We start from the raw sequence: 23,317 nt of genomic DNA, 5'->3' as shown, positions 1-23,317 counted from the left end.
AGCTCTGTGAGCAGACGCTGCCATCGCTGCTACAGCCTGTGCTGTGAGCTCTCACAAGTCCCCGCTGAGAAAGTGATAAGCCACAGAGCCTTTGGCCTCGAATGGGAAAGCTGACTTGTGACCCACCATCTGTCTCACCTGGGTCCAGGCACATGAACTTGCAGCACTCCTTCGGGTCCTTGCGGTACTGCTGGCAGCCCTGGGGCCGCTCACAGAGGGCAGCCACACACATCTCTGGTTCCCCTCCATGGCAGGCGCAGCTCAAACACGGGTCATCTCCTTTGGGAGTGAAGTAGAACCCTTCATCCACTACATTGTCCTTGATGTCAACACACGTTTGACCTGCAACAGGCACACAAAAGCACAAACATACGTGTTACCAGCAGAACCAGCCCTGACAATCCCCATAAACACAACTACAGAGGAGATGGCAAGACCAACCTGAGAGCCCTCCTGTAAAAAGCTGTTCAAGAGTGGTCATGACAGAACTGTTAGGAAAAAGTGCACCTGGCCAAGGCACACCTGGCCACAAGCCTCGACAACCAGGGCAGAGGACAGTGCCAGACTCCAGGGGAAAGCCCATGGAAGGGTCTGATTTTTAATGTGCCTATGCAGTTTACTTTTGAAAGTTCCCCAATTCTAAGGTGAAGCTGCTACACATATTAACCATTTAAAAATTCAAATGTGTCTTGAATGAGTCTCCTAAGAAGTTGCTGGTACCACTTGGGAAGACAGTCCACTCAGTCCAGTACTGAGACACATACAACAAACTGTGCAGAGCTGACCTGGAACTAGAGGAAGAGGAATAACCATGGCCAGAGTCAGGAGAAAGCTGAGAACTCAGAGCCTTAAGTTGGCAAACATGGCATATGCTTGCAAAAGGGACTAGGGATCAAGTGGAGGTGGTCTCCAAAGGTATGCATGCTCAGTGAAAGATGAGACAAGAATAAACCTTGACTCTAGTCTCTAAATAAGGTAGGAATGTCTACAAAAACATTTTAAGGCCTGACCTGTGGTGGCGCAGTGGATAAAGCGTCGACCTGGAAATGCTGAGGTCGCCGGTTCGAAACCTGGGCTTGCCTGGTCAAGGCACATATGGGAGTTGATGCTTCCAGCTCCTCCCCCCTGTCTCTCTCTCCCCTGTCTCTCTCTCTCTCTCTCTCTCAAATGAATAAATAAAATAAAAATTTAAAACAAACAAACAACAACAAAAAAACTATTTCTTAAAAAAAAAAAAATTTAAAAAATTTCAAAACCATTGGTTTATGCCTCACTTAAGGTTGGAGTCAAATTTATATATAACTCATATTATATATAGAGCAATGATAAAACTTACATAGAATTGTTCTCTGTAAAACAGAGAATAAAAGAGCAAGGAGAAATGAGAGAGCACTGAAGCAAAATGGGACACATCAAGTGCACCAACATACACAGAATAGAAGGACCTGCAGGAGAAGGGAGGGTAAGGAGCAAAAAAAAAAAATATCTGAAGAGACAATAGCTGAAGACTTCTCAAATTCATTGAAAATCTAAAACCTAGATATCTGGGAAGTATAGCAAAATGCAATAGTATCATTGCAAAGACCTAACACCTCAGACACACCACAGCAAAAATGCTGAATGTCAAAAGCAAGGGAAAAATCTTAAAAATACTAAGCAAAAGATAACTAGTTTCTTATAAGGAAACCCTAATAAGTTTAATAGCTGACTTTTTAGCAGAAAAAATAGAGGCTAGAAAAAGTAAAACAACATTTTCAAATCACTCAAAGAAAAAACTGTCAATGAAGACTCCTATATCCAGCAAGGCTATCTTTCAAAAAATGAAGATAAAATGCTTTCATAGATAAACAAAAACAAGAGAACTTGTTGTACAAGAAACACCAAAGGAAGTTCTTAAGTCTAAAAGGAAGTGACACTCAGAGAGAATTTTGAGTCAATACACAGAAACAAAAAGCAACAGTGGGCCCTGGCTGGTTGGCTCAGTGGGAGAGCGTCGGCCTGGCGTGCGGGGGTCCCGGGTTCGATTCCTGGCCAGGGCACACAGGAGAAGCGCCCATCTGCTTCTCCACCCCTCCCCCTCTCCTTCCTCTCTGTCTCTCTCTTCCCCTCTCGCAGCCGATGCTCCAATGGAGCAAAGATGGCCCGGGCGCTGGGAATGGCTCCATGGCCTCTGCCTCAGGCGCTAGAGTGGCTCTGTCGCAACAGAGTGACGCCCTGGATGGGCAGAGCATCGCCTCTGGTGGGCGTACCGGGTCGGGCGCATGCGAGAGTCTGTCTGACTGCCTCCTTGTTTCCAGCTTCGGAAAAGGAAAAAAAAAAACAGGAAAAAAAAATTAAAAAAAAAAAAAGCAACAGTAAAGGTAATTATGCATTATAAAATACATAAGCATAAATGAATATTTTTTCTCCAATACTCTTAACTTAAAAATCAATTGTATCAAATAATATGCAAGTAATAGTATTTGTATAATGTTATTTACCAGTAATAGCACCAAGAAGGTATATGGAAACAAAGGTGTACTGGGCTGAGAAAATGAATGCAGATGACAAGTAATTACAACAATGTATGATTGGATTTGTAACATTAAGAGATCTAATGTGTCTGCCTGACCAGGCGGTGGCACAGTGGATAGAGTCGGACTGGGATGCAGAGAACCCAGGTTCGAGACCCCGAGGTTGCCAGCTTGAGCGCGGGCTCATCTGGTTTGAGCAAGGCTCACCAGCTTGGACCCAAGGTCGCTGGCTTGTGCAAGGGGTTACTGGGTCTGCTGAATGCCCGCGGTCAAGGCACATATGAGAAAGCAATCAATGAACAACTAAGGTGCCGCAATGAAAAACTAATGATTGATGCTTCTCATCTCTCTCCATTCCTGTCTGTCTGTCGTTATCTATCCCTCTCTCTGTAAAAAAAAAAAAAAAAAGAAAAGAAAAGTGTGTAAAAATTGTCCTGGCCAGTGGCTCAAGGATAACGCATTGGCTCAGCATATGGAGGTCCTGGGTTTGATTGCCTGTCAGGGCACACAGGAGAAGCAAACCTCAGAACCACCCACCCCTGTCCCCTCTCCCTCTTCCCTTCCCACAGCCAGTGGCTTCATTGGTTCGAGTATGGCCTTGGACACTGAGGAAAGCTCCTCCACTGGAGTACAACAGCCTCAGGCTCTAAAAGTAGCTCACACATTAGCCCCAGAAGGGGTTGCTGGTTGGGGTGCATGCAGAAGCTTGCCTCACTATCTCCCTGCCTCTCACCTAAAAAAAAAAAAAGAAAAAAAAAGTGTGAAAAAGTATATTAAAAGAAAGCTAGCACAAAAATATGACATAATAATCATAAAAAGTTACTGTGTACTGAGAGCTTTCTGTATGCCAAGGAGTATTCTTTGCACTCTATATACTAATTTCTCCCAACAACATGATGAGGTGGGTGTTCTGTTACCCTTTTTCCCTAATGTGGAGCCCAAAGGACAGAGCTCAAGAAACTTATTCAAGGCCTGACCTGTGGTGGCACAGTGGATGAAGCATTGACCTAGAATGCTAAGGTTGCCAGTTCAAAATCCCGGGCTTGCCCGGTCAAGGCACCTATGAGAAGCAACTACTATGAGTTGATGCTTCCTGCTTCTCCTCTTCCTGATTTCTCTTTCTCTTTCCTCTCTCTAAAATCAATAAATAAAATACATTTTTTAAGTGGGAGAGAGGAAGAGACAGAGACAGACAGAAAGGGAGAGAGATGAGAAGTATCAACTGGTTGCAGCACTTTAGTTGTTCATTGATTGCTTTCTCATATGTGCCTTGACTGGGGGGCTCCAGCTGTGCCAGTGACCCCCTGCTCAAGTCAGTGACCTTGGGCTCAAGCCAGTGACCATCAGGTCATGACTATGACCCCACACTCAAGCTGGGAAGGGAGCCCTCCCTTAGGTCTGCACAACTACACTGTAAGCCCCCAAAGCTGGAAGAGACCTTGATGTAGAACGTGGGTGAGAGAGCTGGCAGAGGGACAGGGCAAGACCCAACTGAAGAGGGGGAGCGGTCCAGACAGGACTCAGAAGCAGAATGAGGGGTCTTAGAAAGACTACAGAAAGGAGGGGGAGGTGACCAAAGGAGTCAGAGGCTCCTAGATACCATGATATTGGCAAGTCCCATCACCATTTTCATTTAGTCCCCTAACACCACCCAGGTGGAGAGGGTAGGAATTATTACCTCTATCCGGGGAAAGAGAAATGAGGTACAGAAATAGCAATTGCTGCCCAGGTCACAGAACTAAGTAGCAGGCCAGCCAGGCACAGGATGCCTGCTGCTCACTATAATATGGCTAAGTCCACTCAAGGTCGACATCAAGGTTTCAGAAATTAGAAAGCCACATGCTCACAAGAAGCAACATTTCTTACAGCTCACTAAAGGAGTCATGTTCAAGGTGGCTTACTTCTTTTACAAAGAAATGAGGACTTCTCGTAGCAGTTCTCAGCATGCCAGCTGTGCAAGTCGTGGTGGCGGAGGGTGGGGAAGTGGAAGCACTGGAGTTGGGCACAGAACACGTTGTCACTTTCAGACATGGCCGAGGCGAAGATGGGGTCTGGGGGTAGGAAAACCTCTGAGGAACCTGTTTGGGGAGACAAAAGGGAGCGCTGGCCATTACACCATGTCAACATCCCAACCATGTGCAGTCTTCACAGGAATAGGGCCCCCATAAAGTACACCATCAAAGAGCTCATGCACCACCAAGCAGAGCTGGACTGTAGTTTCGGCATTCATTCACAACCTCCCTTAGCTCCAGTAAGTGCAGGTATGGGCACCAGCTGACAGGGGTCATGCTTCTGTGGAGCCAGGGAGGGAAGTACACAAACAAACCATACTGACAGCCTGAGGAGGATCATGCTTAGCCGGGGATATTTAAAGGTAGAGCAACAACATGCAGAGTGAAGCAATGGGTTATAACACGGTAGTGAAAATGTAAGAGTCTGTGCAACCTGTATAATTATGTTAACTAGCATCACCCTAATAAAAATAAATAGATAAACAAATTAAATTAAAAGTGAGGGAGAAAATGCATGAGTTCATATGGATAAAACAAACAGATATAAGGGAGTAGAGGGGAAAGTTCTCCCTTACAACAGAGTGTTGATTGTTAGAGAACTCAAGAAGAAGCCCATTGTACCTGCCATGAATGGATAATTTAGGCAGAATCATGGCTCCCACATCCACCAGGAGCACCAGCTGACCAGGTGAACTCCTGGAAAGCACTGGCTCCCTGGGACTCACTCTCAGCTCCAGGGAGCCTCTGTGTCAGCCACTCAGCTACTGCCTTCCAAGCCGGAAATCAGGCAATCAGAAACCACGATACCACTACAGCCCAAGGTGGGGGTGAAGGGGTGTTGGAGGAGGGGCCGTGAACCTAAGCTTCTTTTCTAAGTCCCAAGAATCTCACACAGCCTCCTGATCATTCTCCCTTGAGATTTAACAAATACTGGCAAGCTCTAATCCTGTAAATGGGCAGGAGTACATTGGGCAACAACAACTAGCCTTGTGGAGTTGACATCTGAGCGGGGTGTGTAAATGGTAGAGACAGATGTCCAACTACAGAGTAAGTGAGGTATACCTATCAGAAAGTCATGGCTGCTAAAACAAAAAGCTGAAGCACGAAGGGGAAGGCATGCTTTGGAGCAGAGAATGGAGGAAGGGGGTACTCCAACATTCCTGACAATGCTTGGGTTGGGGTCTCATGCTATCTACTGGCTCACTGCTTTGCTAGGACTCTAGGGACCCTGCATCTAATCATAGTCATGGCTAAGACTTATGACAGCGATGCAGCAAGATACACCAGCAGCAAGGGAAGGGACAGTTCAGGCAGTCTGGAAAAATCCAGGCCAGGCTTCCTCCACACAGCCTGACCAGGCGGTGGCACAGGGGATAAAGTGTCAGACTGGGATGTGAAGGACCTAGGTTCAAAACCCCAAGGTCACCAGCTAGAGTGCGGGCTCATCTGGTTTGAGCACAGCTCACCAGCTTGAGCCCAAGGTTGCTGGCTTGAGCAAGGGGTCACTCAGTCTTCTGTAGCCCATGGTCAAGGCACATATGAGAAAGCAATCAATGAACAACTAAGGTGCTGCAATGAAAAACTGACCCTTCTCTTCAGAAAGATAAAAAAAAAAAACTGATGCTTCTCATCTCTCTCTCTTTCGGTCTGTCTGTCCCTATTTGTCCCTCTCTCCTGTCTCTGTCACAAAAACAAATAAATAAATAAATAAAAATAAAAGAAGGTGCCAGAGAGCAGGCCACTGCCAGCAGCACTGCAACACATTTCTCCTCATAAAGCATGCATGGGTGCCAACCGCCTGCCTACAATTTGCCTGGGTTCCAACCCCCTGCCCACCACAATTTGCTAAGGGAAACAGATATTCACCATAAATCCCCATCTGTGTAGTCCAGGCAGTGTGGCATAGCAGCCTTCAACTACTCCCCAAGCTGGTCCCAAATGCTAGCCAGGGCCAGCCTGGATACACTACCTTCTTCCACACTGCACAGAAATGAGCCCTGGGCCGGGAAGCAGTGGCCCAAGGAGGGCTTCGGTGGGAGCAAAGGTGACCCGTGGGAAGAGCAGGTGAGAAGAGCAGGCATCCCTGTGGCTGAAGAGGAGGGCCAGGGGAGTGGTGGAAGGGGACAGCAGAGGGAAAGGGCACTACAGGCCTCAGTGAGGATAATGCCTTTGTGGGAGGAGAGTCAAGACTGGGGGGGGGGGGCAATGCGGGCAGAGAAGTAGAGGACCCTCAGACATTTGCGGAGAAGGGGGGTAGGTGGGTGATGGAGCAAAGAGATCAGGCTGGCAGTGGTGGCTGAAGTAATTTAGGTGAGTGACAGCAGATCTGGCGGCTGTGATCGGGCAACAAGTAAGATTTTGGATGTGTCTGAAAGGGTGTGTGATATGAAGAGTCAGGGGGACCCCTATGTCTCTGGCTCTAGCACATTCCTATATTTTATTCTGTCTGATAGCTTTCCTTCAAGTTTTGGATTTCTGAACTTCTCTGTCCTAAAGAGCTTGTCCTTCCCTTGCTGGCTCATGCCAGCTCACACTTTGTAGGCTAATATTTATGCCCTAATTAAAGTCCTTAACTGTAAAAGGAGAATGGTTGGTCTAGAAATCTGACCAAGTGAGAAACAGCCATAGGTTCCAGAAAAGGCCCCGACCTGGAAAGGGGCCTGACCCTGGGGTGTATGCCCATCATCATAGTCCTCCCCGTGATGTGGGTTCATTCCTCTCCATGTCCCCTGTTGTCAAGTACCTATACAGGCCAGGCACCATTGATGAGGAGGAGGGGGAGGAGAGGAGACCCTAGCAATATACCCCTAGTCACAATCACATATCCCAATTTCAAATTCAACAACTCTTTTGAAAAATCAGAAAGGCTTACCTTTGAATGCTACTTCCCAATGACCCTCTACGGAGCGGTTCCGGCCAGTGACGACATACTGATAGCCAACCCACAACCTGTGAGAGGTCAGAAACACAGGGGACCTCAGCACTGTAGCAGAGAAGCAGCCACTGATTGTGCATGAATGTAGTGTAATTTAATAGTTACACTGATCATTACAGTATAAAACTTCTAAAGTACTAATGATTTTTTAAGTTTTTCATACTTAATTTTAATGAAATATATTAAAGTTCTGAACAATAAATTCATAGGTCAGAAAGTTTTATTTTGAGTGACTCCTGTCAAGACTCTTATTATTAGTTGACCCAAAAAAGCTTTCAGATTCTGACCCTAGCTGCTTAGCTCAGTGGGTCCCAAAATGCCAAAGGTTGCGGGTTCAAATTCTGGTGAGGGCACATACGGGAAGCGACCAATGAAAGCATAACTAAGTGAACAACAAATGAAAGCAGTGCTCTCTCTCTTCACCCGCTTACTCTCTAAGAAAAAAAAAAGCTTTCACTTTTTTTTAAGCGAGAGATACACAGACGGACAAGAAGGAAGATGAGAAGCATCAACTCGTAGTTGTGGCATTTTAGTTGTTCATTGATCGTTTCTCATATGTGCCTTGATGGGGGGGGGGCTCCAGCTGAGACAGTGACACCTTGCTCAAGCCACACCTTTGCCTCAAGCCTGTGACTGCCACAGACACCTGCTGAGTGTGCATCCCTCACTCCAGCCTTCCAGCCCAGGCCAAGAGGTGCCTTCAGCAGGTCCACTACTACTGAGGAATCCCTGGCTAGTACCACTCTGCCCCTTCAGCCTATGGACATACCCACTTTGAGGAGACAGCCCTCTGGGCTGGGCCCTCTTGCTTTTCCATGAACTTATAACCACCCTGTGAGTTAGGAGTTATTTTTCCTCAGTTCATAGCTGCAAAAGATAAAACAGCGTGGTCTCCCGATTTGCCAATGTCATGGGGTACGATGTAGAGCCCAAACTTAGCTCTTATCTTAAAATGAAGGCTCTCTGCCCACCTGATATGATTATCTTGTTCCTATGGTGGCATGGTAGCCTGTGCCATCACTGAAAGGGAGTACTGTCCATCTGGCAACACCTGCAATTCACACTCCTGCTCCCAGCAGTGCGGATGGGGCAACATGAGGCCACAGACCACAGGCCTCAGCACATGCCTGCCCTACAACTCGGGGGCTGGCAGATGATGGCAGTTAGCTAGTTTCCATAGTCTCTTCAATGCCATAAAGCCTGGGGGTCAAGACTAGTTTCTGGAGCCAGAGTGCCTTGGTTGGAACCCAGGCACACCCCAGCTAGTGTGTGCCCAAGGTCATGGGTTTGCCCACCTGGGCCTCAGTCTTCTCACCTACAGGCCGCCTGTGGTTTCTGGAAGGACTGAATGAGTGAGCCCATGAAAAGCACTGAGCAGAAGGCCTGGCAGAGTCCACTTTCTCAGAAGGAACTACCACCCACCTGTGCACCCCTTGTGCTGGCCTTTAACCCCTCCTAACACAGGCCAGGTGCCTTTGCAGGTCAGCATCTGTAGCTGAACTTATTAAGAAGACCAACAAAAGGAACTGCCTCAAGGCAACACAAGATGGCAGCCTGTCTCTGCCTTTCCAAGAGATGCTTTTCTCCCAAATGCCAGCTGTTATGTCTTAAAACTGTTAATATCGGCCAAGAGGCCATGTGCTTGGTGGGCACTGGCCCAACCCCCGATTCCCCACCCAGGACTCACTTGTGTTGGTCCTGCCAAGCAAAACTCCGCTCTGGCTGCTCCCATTCCTGGGCCAGGACGAAGCGCAGCTCCTGGTCAGTGGAGAAGGTGGCAAGGGAGCCGTTGACACGCTGGCAGGTCTGCGCAGCATCCCAGTAGTTCTCCCCGCTTAGGTAGACCCTGTAGCAGCTGGCTGTGCCTTCATAGTGGTGCCACCCTGTCGGGCACTTCCCTAGGAAACATGAAGAACAGAGGGGAGTTGTCCCCCCAAATTAGGATCCTAGCTCCAAAACAAAACTACCGTATTTTCCCATGTATAAGATACAACCCTTTTCAAAAAAATTTGGGGTCTAAAAACTGGGTGCATCTTATACAGTGGTTGTAGTTTATTTTATTTGCATTTCCTACTTTTTTTGCACAGATGAGGATACTTGTATGAATTTTATGATGAATAAAACTTGAGTTCAATAACTTTATGGAATACATTTTCCCTCCCAATTTTTGGGCTCTAAAATGAAGGTGCGTCTTATACATGGGGAAATACAGTATATATGCTGCTCAGAAATCACTTGAGAAATGGGGAAACTGAGGCTCAAGAGGAAAAGTTCTGCCTCTGAGACTACGCACGTACTTTGTGAAATACTCATGTTTTTCTAAGATGTGGATGCAAGCCAAGGTTCAAGTATATTCAGTTGTTCCTCCTATTTCTATAGTCTTTAATTTACTTGACAGTAAAGACGGGCTGCTGAATTCTTTCAAGAAAGTGGATTTCATTCTCTGGTTAAGTCTGGTTTGACAAGACAGCAGAACTGCCCGCATCAGCTCACTGCAAGGCCTGATGGGAGTAAGCAAAGAGGCTCCCTGCCCACACTGCCCTTGCTGGCTCACTGGACACCCTGTCAGCAAATGCACTGCTTCCTGAACCTAGTCCTCGGTCTTCTTTTTCTGTTCACTTGGGTGCTGGCCAGTGCTTTCCTAAAAAAGAAGTTCAGGAGATCAGAGCTGGAAAAACCATTGAGACTGTGGACCAACTCTTGCCTCCCACAGATGAAAACATGAGGCCTAGCTGGTTCCACAGCAGGCAAAAGTGTAGTAGCCAGTTGAGGTCAGAGTCTCCACTATTTGAGCTGAGCCAGGTATTTCCATGAAAGGTGGACGCACCAATAAGGTATGCCTAGCACTGCTGCAACACAGACAGCAGGACAGAGCCACCTGTCCACTGGGAGGGACTGCTTGCATACGACTGAGCTCACAGGAAGGCCTGCACTGTAGACAGGAGCCAGCACTAAGGGACTACCACACAGGAACGGGGAGGTGTGAGGAGTGTGTGGCATAGGTGTGAAGATCGGGGCATCACCAGGCTGTCTTTCACAGCCTGCATGTTTTCTAAGCTCCCTACCATGACGATATGTTTAACCTGCCACAGGCCCCCTATTCCATCCTGTCCCCAGGCTAGAAAAGGGGACACTGAGGTGTGCAGAGGCCAAGCATCTTGGCTGGTGAGCGTCAGCTCAGGCTTCAACCCTGGCTCCTCACCCACATCTTGGGATAAATACAGGAAGCCCTCTGAGGAAAGAAGCCAGTGAGTGGGGGCAACAGATAGAGGGAATATCTCTTTTCACCTGTTGAACTTGTTGAATTATTCCCTAGTATTACCTACATTACCTATTCAAAAGAAAGTAGGTAAGTGATGGAAAGAAAGCGCATGGAACCGAGAGTCACAATTCTATGGGCTGCCATGTTGGCTACATGACTTCTTGGAGGCTCAGTTTCCTCACTCGCCATGTGCTGAGGAGTAATATGACCACCCAACACCTAGGCCCAGTATCACATGTCATGCCAGCTCCTCCTGTCTTAGAGAATCACTGCTCACCATACCTACTATGCATGGTATCACACCTAAGCATGTCTGTCTGGCTGTGGCTTTTCTGCCTTCCAACCCTCCTTAATCTTGTTATGCTCCTTTAAAATCTTAATTTCATAGGGAATTCATTACAGTTACTTAAGAAATGTTTAGCCTGACCAGGTGGTGGCGCAGTGGATAGAGCGTCAGACTGGGATGCAGACGACCCTGGTTTGAGACCCTGAAGTCACCAGCTTGAGCGCAGGCTTATCTGGTCTGAGCAAAAGCTCACCAGCTTGGACCCAAGGTCGCTGGCTCAAGCAAGGGGTTACTCGGTCTGCTGAAGGCCCACAGTCAAGACACATATGAGAAAGCAATCAATGAACAACTAAGGTGTCGCAACGCACAACGAAAAACTAATGATTGATGCTTCTCATCTCTCCGTTCCTGTCTGTCTGTCCCTTGTCTATCCCTCTCTCTGACTGTCTCCAAAAAAAGGGAAAAAACAAAGAAATGTTTACATTTTTAGAACCTTCCCAAGTCATCAGCTATACCTAGTTTCTTGGAGCCTGTTCCCATCTAGGGAAGGGCTTCTGCAGCCCAGCTCTGAAAGGCAGCCATCTTGTGAAAATAAGCAGCCTGGTTCCAGAGCCTGGGTTGGCAGGAAGGCTTCACCATTCTCGGCTTGGATGGCCTTGGGTAGGTCACCATGCAGCCTCTTACTATAGGAAGATGATTCCAGACCACCCTGAAAGGCTGTTTTAAAAGATGCATCGCACTCCTCGCGTAGCCAGTGGCACCAGCGGAGCCAGGGAACACGTGGGGTTGTGAGGCTTAGGGCACAAACAGGGCAGGTCTGCAACTTACTGCTGAAGCGGACAGGCTGCGCCACATTCACTACGTGGAAATGCGGAGGGTCACCACCTCGGGCCCGCCCCTGACTCGGATCCACAGCCTCCTTCCCATGGTAAGAACGTGAGTCCCCAGTCACTTCTGAAAGCAAAGAGAGAAGTGGGCTGTCAGCACTGCTCTCCCCACAGTGCAAACTGCTTGAGCCTGGGAGCACCAGAGGTGGGTGCAGTACATATTCAATGTATTCAGGTTTTCTCAAGAACACCATAAAATGTTACTGATTTTATCAAATGGGTCTTATTAAAATTATCCCTTAGTGTACAACTAAATGGAACAGCTAAGTGGAATGAGTTGATGTTTCTCTCTCTCCCCACCTTCCTCAAATCAATGGAAAAAGTTTTAAAAAGGATCCCTCAGAAGTCTTCATTTCTTTACAACTGTCATGAAATGAGGTCTCTCATTCATTGCATTTTCTAACAGGCTACTACTAGCACAGCACAGGGTCAGTCATTCTTGCCAAAAACTCTTAGCTTCATGGGGGGTTTCTTCCAGAGACTAGGCCGCTAGGGAGCCTCCCGTTAGCATAAAGGGAAAATCGCTGTGTGTGACCCTCTTGGCACTGGGCCTGAGTTGCCATTTGTCCACCTCCCTGCTGATCCCTCTCACAGTCTCAGGGGTAGGGTCTTGGTACAGTCCTACCTAGCCCCCTGGTGCCTGAGGCCTTGATGTGCAGCAGGCCTGATGCATGGTTGGAAGTGTGAATAGGAAGCTGAAGATGAGGAAGAGTTCTAGTTTTATGTATCATGGTCTAACAGTAACTTGTAGGTCAGTCCTTCCAGTCTCTTTTTGGGATTCTCCAACCCCATGTAAGAGAACCACTCTCCTCCCTTTCAGAGAAGGAAGGGGATTTACCCACAGCACACTGTAGGAAAGAGCAAGAGACAATGTCCCTCCTAAGCCACCCTCCTCCCACTCTGTCTGCATGGGGGCACCTTGGTACACAGTGAAGGATACCTGGTGTAAAGTCAGGACAGACAGTAACAAACTTGGTCTGCATGGCTAGCCTGAGGCAAAGGACACAGTGGGCTTGGGTTTGGCTTGGCAACTGGCATGGTATGGCATGGCATGGCATAGGGGGGTGGTGGAAGAGTGTAGCAGATCAAGGGCAAGAAGTTGCAGGGTGGGGTGGTGTCCCACAAACCCACCTTCCCTGACTCTGGCTGGCAGTTAGCCCCACTGACTAAAGCTTCTCCAACATCTTGTTCTGCTATGATCACAGACTCTGATTGATACTGTTTTTATTTCATAAATTACCCATCTTTCTCATTATAACATGACAAATATTCAATGTTAAATCTTTAAAAAATATTAAAGTTTGGAAAGATGAAACACACTAACTATAACTTTGTTAAGGTCCATCCTTCAGTCTCTTTTTTTCTATATAATCCCTAAAAATATTAGGATCACATCAAACACTTTATTTTAGGATTTGCTTTGTAAGCTTAAGACTATAAACAGCTTTCCATATTTCTAAATAAACTTAAGAAGATCACTTTTAATAGCTGCATAGTATTCTGTGAATGGGTTTCTTTAATCACTCCAATCTCCTATAGTACAAAGTTTAGGTTGTTAGCCCTGGCCAGATAGCTCAGTTGATTAGAACACCTTCTGGAAGAGCAGAGATTACTGGTTTGACTCTAGTCAGGGAACACAGAGGAATAGACTGAGGTTCCTGTCTCTCTCTTTCCCCCCCCCTTCCTCTCTCTGTAAAATCAATAAAATAAAGTTTTTTAAAAAGTCAAAGTTCAGGTTGTTTGCATTCGTCTGTTACTCTACAAAGGGTTGCCAGAATGACCTATACAGAAATCTTTTTGTGCCTCATTTCCTTCTGAGCTCCTGGACAGTTATGAGCCCTACTAGATTCAACTTTTTCCCCCACTAAGTATTTAGGAGAGTATTTCCAGCTCTTTCTCAGGCATATGATGGAGATCAGGTGCCAGTTGACTGTGAATCATTCTAAAATACAATAAATGCTACCAATGTCTGAGATAAGCTCAACATAAAGCAAAAATCTCAAAGAAGTATCTTGGTCCTGGCTGAGTGGCTCAGTGGGTAGAACATCATCCCTGTGCACTGACGTTGAGGGTTTGATCTCCTGTCCAGGCACATGTGAGAAACAACCAATGAGTACACAACTAAATGGAACTACTAAGTGGAACAAGATGATGCTTTTCCCCTTACCTCCCCCCTCACCAAAATCAAGGGGAAGTTTTAAAAATTAAATTTAAAAAATTTTAAAAAGAAGAAATATCTCCAAGGCCTTCGGAGCAACCTCACAACCAACACAACTGCCTCATGTGCTGCTGTCCCTGTGGAAGGTGCCAGAGGCTACAGCCGCTTTCTTCCAACACCCAGCCTTAGGGGCCAGCGATTCCATCTCTTGGACTGGAATGCCCCATGCATATGTCCTAAGCACCACAGCTTCTAGGAAGAGACTGGTAGCTCTGATACAGGGACAGTGCTCAAGGCCCCTCTCTTCCCTTCCCCAGGAGGGGAGAGGATCAGGAAGATCCACAATGGCCTTCGGAGGAGGGTGAACTTAAGCTTCAGCGATGAGGGAGGGGAACACAAGGACTTCCAGCGGAGGGCACTGCTTGGGCAAGGGCAGGCAGGTCTGGGACAGGCTTGAGGACAAGCTTGGGTGTGGCAGAAGCTATGCCTAAATTTCGGATCTTCTTTCTATCTGCTCAAACAAGCAAGACCTGAAATTCCACTTTGTGTCTTGGCTTCTTCCTAAGCCCAAGAACAGCATCTGGTCTATAACAGGCCACAATGCTCACAGAAAGACAGATGGAACTAGGACAGCGATTTCCAACCTTTTCTATTTCATGGCATACATAAACTAATTACCTAAATTCTGTGGCACACCAAAAAATTATTTTTTGCTGATCTGACAAAAAAATAGGTGTAATTTTGATTCATTCACATTGTGTTGCATTGGCAGTTGTCACTTTTCCTATTTGACAATCTAAGGGAAAAGGGGTCAAAGTCTCTGACTAAATAGTCAGATATTCCATGTTTTAAAAATTCTTGCAGCACACCGGTTGAAAATTGCTGATCTAGGACAGAGTGGGAAGAGAAAGAAGGGTGTTGTGCTGGTTATAGGGTACTGACCATGAGGTGGCCTACATGCTGACTTCGCAGAAAGCAGCCACCTGCAGCCCGAGGTGAAGTGGAAAAGGTGAAATAGTAGGGAAAGAAAGCCCAGTGGTGATGGAAGAAGCTACTTTGTGCTGAGCAGGCTCCTCTGAGGTTCAGGTGGCCATTTTGAGCCCTTCTCTTTTCCATCATTTCTCTTCCTATCTGCATGCTCACATCCATCTCCTCATCACTCGTTTATTTAGTGCCTATTACACGCTGCCAAGGAAACACACCAACAAGACATGGGCCTTTGCCAGCAAGAAGCGGAAGGGCTTGGACAAGAAGATGATGATGACAGACAAGGAGTTCCTGAGTGAGCTGGAGGAGCAGGAGATGGAGCGGCTGGGAGGAGACAGAGTATAGGACTAGCATACTTACAGACAGACCTCTTAGGATTGTCTTTGACAATAAAGAACTTGCTTCTGAGACCTAGACAGTGTTTCCCCATTAGGGCCAGCTGGAGGGTGTGCCGCTCTCGCAGCTGAGCCAATTCAGATGCAGCTATGCAGACATCCCAAAGCAACTTTCCCTCTCCCTCCATGCCCTCTCCATCTTAGTGCCAGGCCCTGTTCTAGGCATGGGGAATACTGCAGTGAGCAGTGAACAAAACAGCAGATGACCCTGTGACCTTTAGTGATAAGACACACCCTCCTCAGTGCTCTGCTTCCACTAGCAACTGGCTGTGACTGGGACTGAGATGGGGCTGAGTCCAAGTCCATTACCCAATCCCAAGTCCATCCCTGAATTCCTGGAAAGAGTGCTTCCTGCACCACAGGCTGCCATTTGTGCTCTTCTCTCCTCAGAAGTCCTCACCAGGACTTCAAGCAGCTCTGGCCATCAAAGACTGAATGGGAGCCAACAGACGGAGGTGTGAAGCAAGAAGCCAATATGGTTGACTTGCTACTAAACAAACAAACCAAATGAGAAAAAAGGCAACTGTTTTACAAACAGTAAAGCAGGCTCAGAAGTGTTATGAGACTTGTTTCAGAACAGAAGTAGAACAGGATGTGAGCCACCGCACCTCAACGCCTAGACCCCTGGGCAGCCACCTCCTTTCCTGGCATTCAGCTCCACTGGGGCACCGGACTTTTTGCTTCCTTAACACATGCCTCAAAGTGGCTGGGCGGCCACTCGATAGCCTCAAGTCCAATAGGGAAACTGAGTCAGAGCAGGTAGTGGCATGTTTACTCAATAGCATTTGGCTAGAAATAAGGATTATTTGCCAATAAAAGACAAAATGTGAGTGATTCTAATTTGTTTCTAGAACTTGTCTAAATACAATAGTAGGGGGCCTGACCTGTGGTGGCGCAGTGGATAAAGCGTCGACCTGGAAATACTGAGGTCGCCGGATCAAAACCCTGGGTTTGCCTGGTCAAGGCACATATGGGAGTTGATGCTTCCAGCTCCTCCCCCCTTCTCTCTCTCTCTCTCTCTCTCTCTCTCCTCTCTAAAAATGAATAAATAAATAAAAAAATTTTTAAAAAAATAAATACAATAGTAGGGTCCAGAAGAGGTTATAACTTCTCTGAATGAAGGAGAGGGCAAGATGAACTGGAGACTCTTCAGCACTCCAAGCTGTCAGAATACACATCACTTTCCTATTTTATACTAAAACAGGTTTAGCATCATGGTAAAAAAATCAGATGTTACTCAGTAAGTCAAGTTTAATACCTGATTACCAATACAGGATTTCTAGCCTAAGAGTCTAAAAATATGAAATTCCTAATAGTGTTTCCATTATGTCATACATGTTCTTTAAATTTTCTTCTTCCTCCCAGGTGGGGCCAGGGTGGCCTCACTGATGAGAATCTCACTGCGGGCTAAGCTTTTGTTAGCCCAGTGACCACCATCTTTGTTTCTGTTCTATCAGGGTCTTGAGACCTAAGCTTCTGAAACACCAATAGGAGCACTTCTGTCGTCCCATTTTACGCCCATGTGGACATGAATAACACAATACAGAGAATAACTGCAAAGAGACAGCCCTGTTAGCTCCAAAACTCGCCTCTGTCCTGTTGCTTCTGAGTCCTCAAATGTCTCCAGCACAAGGTCACAAATGGAATATCTTACCTTTGCTACTGGCCCTAATAGGAGCTGAGACAGTCCTATGACACTCAAGCTGTAGCCTTTGGTCTCAATTGCCAGCAGAGATATGGCAGAAACAGACTAACCTGGGTAGAACACCTCACCCAAGGTCTTAATTGCTACATATGTACATCACAAGATAAAACAGAAAACCCTGCTTCCCCTCTTCCCAGCACTCTGTTCCTAATCCCTTTCTCAGAGACAACTGTTTTATTTCTTTTGATATACCAATTGACTCATGTTAGAGTGGGTGAAGATTTAGCTCCCACACACTCTTACCTTCCCAACAGAGTAGAATCAATTTCTTAACTAAAGCCAATAGAATAACATAATAATGTATGTTAGCTAAAGATCATACTAAGGTTATTGTTGTTGTTTCTTTGTTTTCTGTTTGTTTGTTTTTGTATTTGTCCAAAGTTAGAAGCAGGGAGGCAGTCAGACTCCTGTATGTGCCCGACCAGGATCCACCCGGTATGCCCACCATGGGGTGATGCTCTACCCATCTGTGATGTTACTCCGCTGTGGTCAGAGCCATTCTAGTGCCTGAGGCAGAGGCCAAGGAGCCGTCCTCAATGCCCAGGCCAACTCTGCTCCAATGGAGCTTTGGCTGCAGGAGATACAGAGAGGAAGGAGAGGGGGAGGGGTGGAGAAGCAAATGGGCGCTTCTCCTGTGTGCCCTGACCTGGAATCAAATATGGGACTTCCACATACCAGGCCAACACTCTACTGCAGAGCCAACCGCCCAAGGCCAAAGTTACTGTTTTTTAAAAAGATTTTATTTATTGATTTTAGAGGGAGCGGGAAACATCAACTCCTAGTAGTTGCTTCTGGTTTGTGCGTTGACCAGGTTTCAAACTGGCAACCTCAGCATTCCAGGTCGACACTTTATCCATTGTGCTACCACAGGTCAGGCATACATACTAAGGTTATTTTAATTCTTTAACAACTTTTTTTCCAAAAGTTATTATTTGCATTGATTTTTAGGTTTTCCGTATAGCTACCACTAATTTTTTTTAGCTGTTACAGCAAATAAAAAAAGCTAAAAATAAAAATTTAAGACACAAAAAATACTGTGTCAGTCTCCTGCTCTGCTTCATTTCCTGGAAAGCCTCTCCTCTGCCCACCTTCCAGCACCAATTTGAATGAGTGGTCCTCTGGCCTGCGGATGGCTGGGATTCTGTTTCCTGGACCCCAGGCCATCTTCTTTCTTGCTTTATTCTCTCCTTTTACAAGATCACATCTTCCTAAAAAAGGGCAGACCAACTGAAAATTTCTGAAAACTGAAGCTTCCAGTTAAAGATATCAGATTGAACAAACATGTTTATTAACCTTTAGCCTCTCCTGGAACACATTAACAAAATTGTAATAGAATTTTTTTAAAAAGGCACAAAGTTACAAGAACAAACAATACAGAAGCGGATGACAAAGTTCTAAAAATTGGAAAACCAAGGACAAAGTGATAATTAACTTAGAGAAGGTGACCATCACACCTTGTAATTTGCATTTGGAAATGCCTATTTATGCTAGTGTCTCAGAATCCTTTCCTAAACTTTTTAGTATTTTTTAGTCTCAAGAATTGTTTTATTTTAGAAATAAATCACTCTAAACTTATTTGAGCTCAGAAAGCTAAATCCTAGGCCAATAGCTTCAAAAGTGGAAAAGGAGGCCCTGGCCGGTTGGCTCAGTGGTAGAGCGTCGGCCTGGAGTGCAGGAGTCTCGGGTTCGATTCCTGGCCAGGGCACACAGGAGAAGCCCCCATCTGCTTCTCCCCCCCCCTCCTTCCTCTCTCTCTCTTCCCCTCCCACAGCCAGGGCTCCATTGGAGCAAAGTTAGCCCGGGCGCTGAGGATGGCTCTATGGCCTCTGCTTCAGGCGCTGGAATGGCTCTGGTTGCAACAGAGTAAAGCCCAGATGGGCAGAGCATTGCCCCCTGGTAGATGTGCCGGTGGATCCCGGTCGGGCACATGCAGGAGTCTGTTTTACTGCCTCTCTGTTTCTAACTTCAGAAAAATACAAAAAAAGAAAAAGTGGAAAAGGAATCTGGCAATATTTAGCAAAACTACATATGCATTGAGACTTTTTTTTTTTTTTTACACAGAGACAAAAAGAGAGTCAGAGAGAGAGATGGACAGGGACAGATAGACAAGAACTGAGAGAGATGAGAAGCATCAATCATTAGTTTTTTGTTGTGACACCTTAGTTGTTCATTGATTGCTTTCTCATATGTGCCTTGACCATGGGGCTACAGCAGACCAAGTAACCCCTTGCTCGAGCCAGCGACCTTGGGTCCACGCAGGTGAGCTTTTGCTCAAACCAGATGAGCCTGCACTCAAGTTGGCGACCTTGGGGTCTTGAACCTGGGTCCTCCGCATCCCAGTCCAACACTCTATCCACTGCGCCACTGTCTGGTCAGGTTGCATTGAGACTTTAACCCAGCAATTTAACATTTAAGATTTTATACTGAAGCTATATTTCCAACAATTTAAGGAGGGGCATGATACATATGCACAAGGTTATTTTTTGTGGCAATATAATAGCAAACCAATGAGAACAACCTAAAGGCGCATACACAGAAGATTGGTTAAATAACATATGGTACATCCCTAAGATGGAGTGCAATATAGCTGTAAAAAAAGAATGAAAGCCTGATCTGTGGTGGCACAGTGGATAAAGCGTCAACTTGGAAATGCTGAGGTTGCCGGTTCGAAACCCTGGGCTTGCCTGGTCAAGGCACATATGGGAGTTGATGCTTCCAGCTCCTCCCTCCTTCTCTCTCTCTGTCTCTCCTCTCTCTCTGTCTCTCCCTCTTCTGTCTAAAATGAATAAATAAAAAATTAAAAAATTAAAAAAAAAAAAAAAAGAATGAAAAAGATCCTTTGGCCCTGGCCGGATGTTCAATTGGTTAAGAGTGTTGTCCCGAAGCACAGAGGTTGCCAGTTCGATCCCCAGTCAGGGCACATACAGAAACAGCTTGATGTTCCTCTCTCTACCCTCCCAGCCTTTCACCAAATCAATAATTTTTTTTTTAATCCTATGAACAGCCTGACCAGGCAGTGCGCAGTGGATAGCGCATCGGACTGAGATGCGGAGGATCCAGGTTCGAGACTCTGAGGTCGCCAACTTGAGCACGGGCTCATCTGGTTAGAGCAAAAAAGCTCACCAGCTTGGACCCAAGGTCGCTGGCTCCAGCAAGGAGTTACTCAGTCTGCTGAAGGCCCACGGTCAAGGCACATATGAGAATGCAATCAATGAACAACTAAAGTGTTGCAATGCGCAACGAAAATCTAATGATTGATGCTTCTCATCTCTCCGTTCCTGTCTGTCCCTGTCTATCCCTCTCTGTCTCTGGAAAAAAAAAAAAAAATCCTATGAATAAATAAGAGTAATTTCAAGAATATTTTGTTAAAAAGAAAGTCAGCGCACGGAGTATATATATATACTGTGAAATACCTTCTTACATAAGAAAGGAGCAAAGGAAAAGAAGTAAAAATATACATATTTTCTTATTTTTGTGATTAATAAAAGTAAAAACAAAAACTCAGGAAAGATAAACTAGAAACTAATCAAAATACCTATAGGAAGTGAGTGGGATCAGGACAAAGGAATATAAAAGAAAATAGAACTTCTAAGATTATGCCTTTATATAGTTACAACTTTTTTTTAGTTACAACTTTTGAATCTTATTTATGTTTTACATATTCTAAAAATATATCAGTTACACAACCTTGAAAATATACTAAAACCCATGAAATTATATACCATAAAGAGGTGAAGTTTATGGTACATGAATTTATATCGCAATAAAGTTAAAAATCAACAAGATGAGGAAGCAATCCTAAAACTGGGTACAAACAGAATCAAATGTTAACCTAATCAAAGAGAAAAGAGAATTTTAATGACTTTTCTACAAGAGACCAGATTTTACACCCTCTGTGGGGAAATAGCCTAACAACATAAAAAACTGAGAAGAAGTCCCAGACTTTGCTAGATTTGTTCTTAGTAGTGGTGGTATAGAAGTAGTTATTCCAAAACTCTTTTATGTGTATTTTTGGATTGGCCAAATGGGTCGACATATATAGGATATTGGACACCAGTGTTCTTACTATGGGAAAAAAAGAAATATAAATATGAGATGGAAGAAGGAGAGGAAGCTCTCTAATGTAGATCAGAATCTGAGGTATCAATAAATATAAACATTATTTTTAGTTTATGTGCTGCTGAGGCAAGCACTAAACTATTATTTTGTGTGTGTGTGTGTGTGTGGTATTTTTCTGAAGTGAGAAGCAGGGAGGCAGACAGACAGACTCCCGCATGCGACCGGTTGGGATACACCCAGCATGCCCACTAGGGGGTGATGCTCTGCTCATCTGGGGCATTGCTCCATTATAACCTGAGCCATTCTAGTGCCTGAGGCAGAGGCCATGGAGCCATCCTTAGCGCCCAGGCCAACTTTGCTCCACTGGAGCCTTGGCTGCAGGAGGGAGAGAGATAGAGAGAAAGGAGAGGGAAGGGTGAAGAAGCAGAGGAATTGAACCCAGGATTTCCACACGCCAGGCCGATACTCTACCTCTGAGCCAACTGGCCAGGGCCTCAATTTTTTTTTTACAGAGAGAGAGAGAGAGTCAGAGAGAGGGATAGATAGGGACAGGCAGGAAGGGAGAGATGAAAAGCATCAATTTTTTGTTGCAGCACTTTGGTTGTTCATTGATTACTTTCTCATATGTGCCTTGACCAGGGGGGCTACAGCAGATCAAGTGACCCCTTGCTTGAGTCAGCAACCTTGGGCCCAAGCTGGTGAGTCTTGCTCAAACCAGATGAACCTGCGCTCAAGCTGGAGATCTCGAAGTCTCGAACCTGAGTCCTTCGCGTCCCAGTGTGATGCTCTATCCACTGCGCCACCGCCTGGTCAGGCCTGAACTTATTATTTTTAAAAATAGTTTTCCTTGCGTGACCTGTGGTGGCACAGTGGATAAGTCATCAACCTGGAGAGCTGAAGTAGCTAGTTCAAAACCCAGTGCTTGCCTGGTCAAGGCACATATGACAAGCAACTATGAGTGGATGCTTCCTGCTGCTCCCTGCATCCCCCTTTCTTTTACAATTTTTTTTTTTTTTTCTGAAGTTGGAAACAGGGACGCAGTCAGAGAGACTCACACATGCGCCCGACAGAGATCTACCCGGCACACCCACCAGGGGGCAATGCTCTGCCCATCTGGGGCGTTGCTCTGTTGCAACCAGAGCCATTTTAGTGCCTGAGGCAGAGGCCATGGAGCCATCCTCAGCGCCCGGGCCAACCTTGCTCCAATGGAGCCTCGGCTGTAGAAGGGGAAGAGAGAGACAGAGAGGAAGGAGAGGGGGAGGAGTGGAGAAGCAGATGGGCGCTTCTCCTGTGTGCCCTGGCTGGGAATTGAACCCGGGACTCCTGCACGCCAGGCCGACGCTCTACCACTAAGCCAACCGGCCAGGGCTCTTTTACAATTTTTTAAAAATAGTTTTTATTTATTCATTTTTTAGAGAGGAAAGGGGTAGGGGGAGAGAGAGAAAGAGAGAGAGAAGAGGGGAGGAGCAGGAAACATCAACTCCCATAATGTGCCTTGACCAGGCAAGCCCAGGGTTTCAAATTGGTGACCTCAGTGCTCCAGGTCGATGGTTTATTCACTGCGCCACCATAGGTCAGGCTCTTTGACAATTTCCATGAAGAAGGAAACAGGTTATATACATTCAAAAAACCATCAACAACATTGGAAGCTTGTAAAAAATAAAGATTTTCAAAATTATAGGGGAAAATGATTATCTAGCTTATAATTCTAAAATCCAGCCCAATCTATCAGTTTTGAGGGTAAAATAATGGCACTTACAGACTTTTGTCTCCTGTGTTCTTCTTTTGCAGAAGTAACTGAAGGAAGTGTACCTCTTAAATGAGGGAATAAATCAAAACAGGAAATCAGAATAGAGAGACACGGAGAACTCTGATCCTTTCATGCTGGTGATGATGGGAAACACCAAGAGGGCAGATGGGAAAGTGGGCAGCGAGCCTGACCAGGTGGTGGCACAGTGGATAGAACGTCGGACTGGGATGTGGAGGACCCAGGTTCAAGACCCTGAGGTCGCCAGCTTGAGCACGGGCTCATCTGGCTTGAGCAAAAAAGCTCATCAGCTTGGACCCAAGGTCACTGGCTCGACCAAGGGGTTACTCGGTCTGCTGAAGGCCCGCGGT

At 46.0% G+C, this 23,317-nt stretch overlaps 1 protein-coding gene across 6 annotated transcripts in view; it reads right to left on the bottom strand.

Annotated features, from left to right (window-relative positions):
- The window catches only part of DGCR2 (DiGeorge syndrome critical region gene 2), a 130,803-nt gene that overhangs the window by 20,212 nt on the left and 87,274 nt on the right, over positions 1-23,317 (bottom strand). For 4 of the 6 annotated variants that reach the window (XM_066259887.1, XM_066259886.1, XM_066259885.1 and 1 more), the window contains 5 exons: positions 11,837-11,962; positions 9,148-9,358; positions 7,398-7,474; positions 4,415-4,591; positions 139-342 (listed from right to left, as the gene is read on the bottom strand). In XM_066259887.1, coding sequence (XP_066115984.1) covers positions 139-342; positions 4,415-4,591; positions 7,398-7,474; positions 9,148-9,358; positions 11,837-11,962 — 795 coding nt within the window. The remainder of the gene's footprint in view (positions 1-138; positions 343-4,414; positions 4,592-7,397; positions 7,475-9,147; positions 9,359-11,836; positions 11,963-23,317) is intronic. The other 2 variants (XM_066259889.1, XM_066259890.1) reach the window with 1 other exon arrangement.

This window comes from Saccopteryx bilineata, chromosome 2 (genome assembly GCF_036850765.1).
Source record: "Saccopteryx bilineata isolate mSacBil1 chromosome 2, mSacBil1_pri_phased_curated, whole genome shotgun sequence".
Lineage (NCBI taxonomy): Eukaryota > Metazoa > Chordata > Mammalia > Chiroptera > Emballonuridae > Saccopteryx > Saccopteryx bilineata.
Note: the sequence above shows the minus strand (reverse complement) of the source record. Positions and strands in the feature narration are given on the sequence as shown.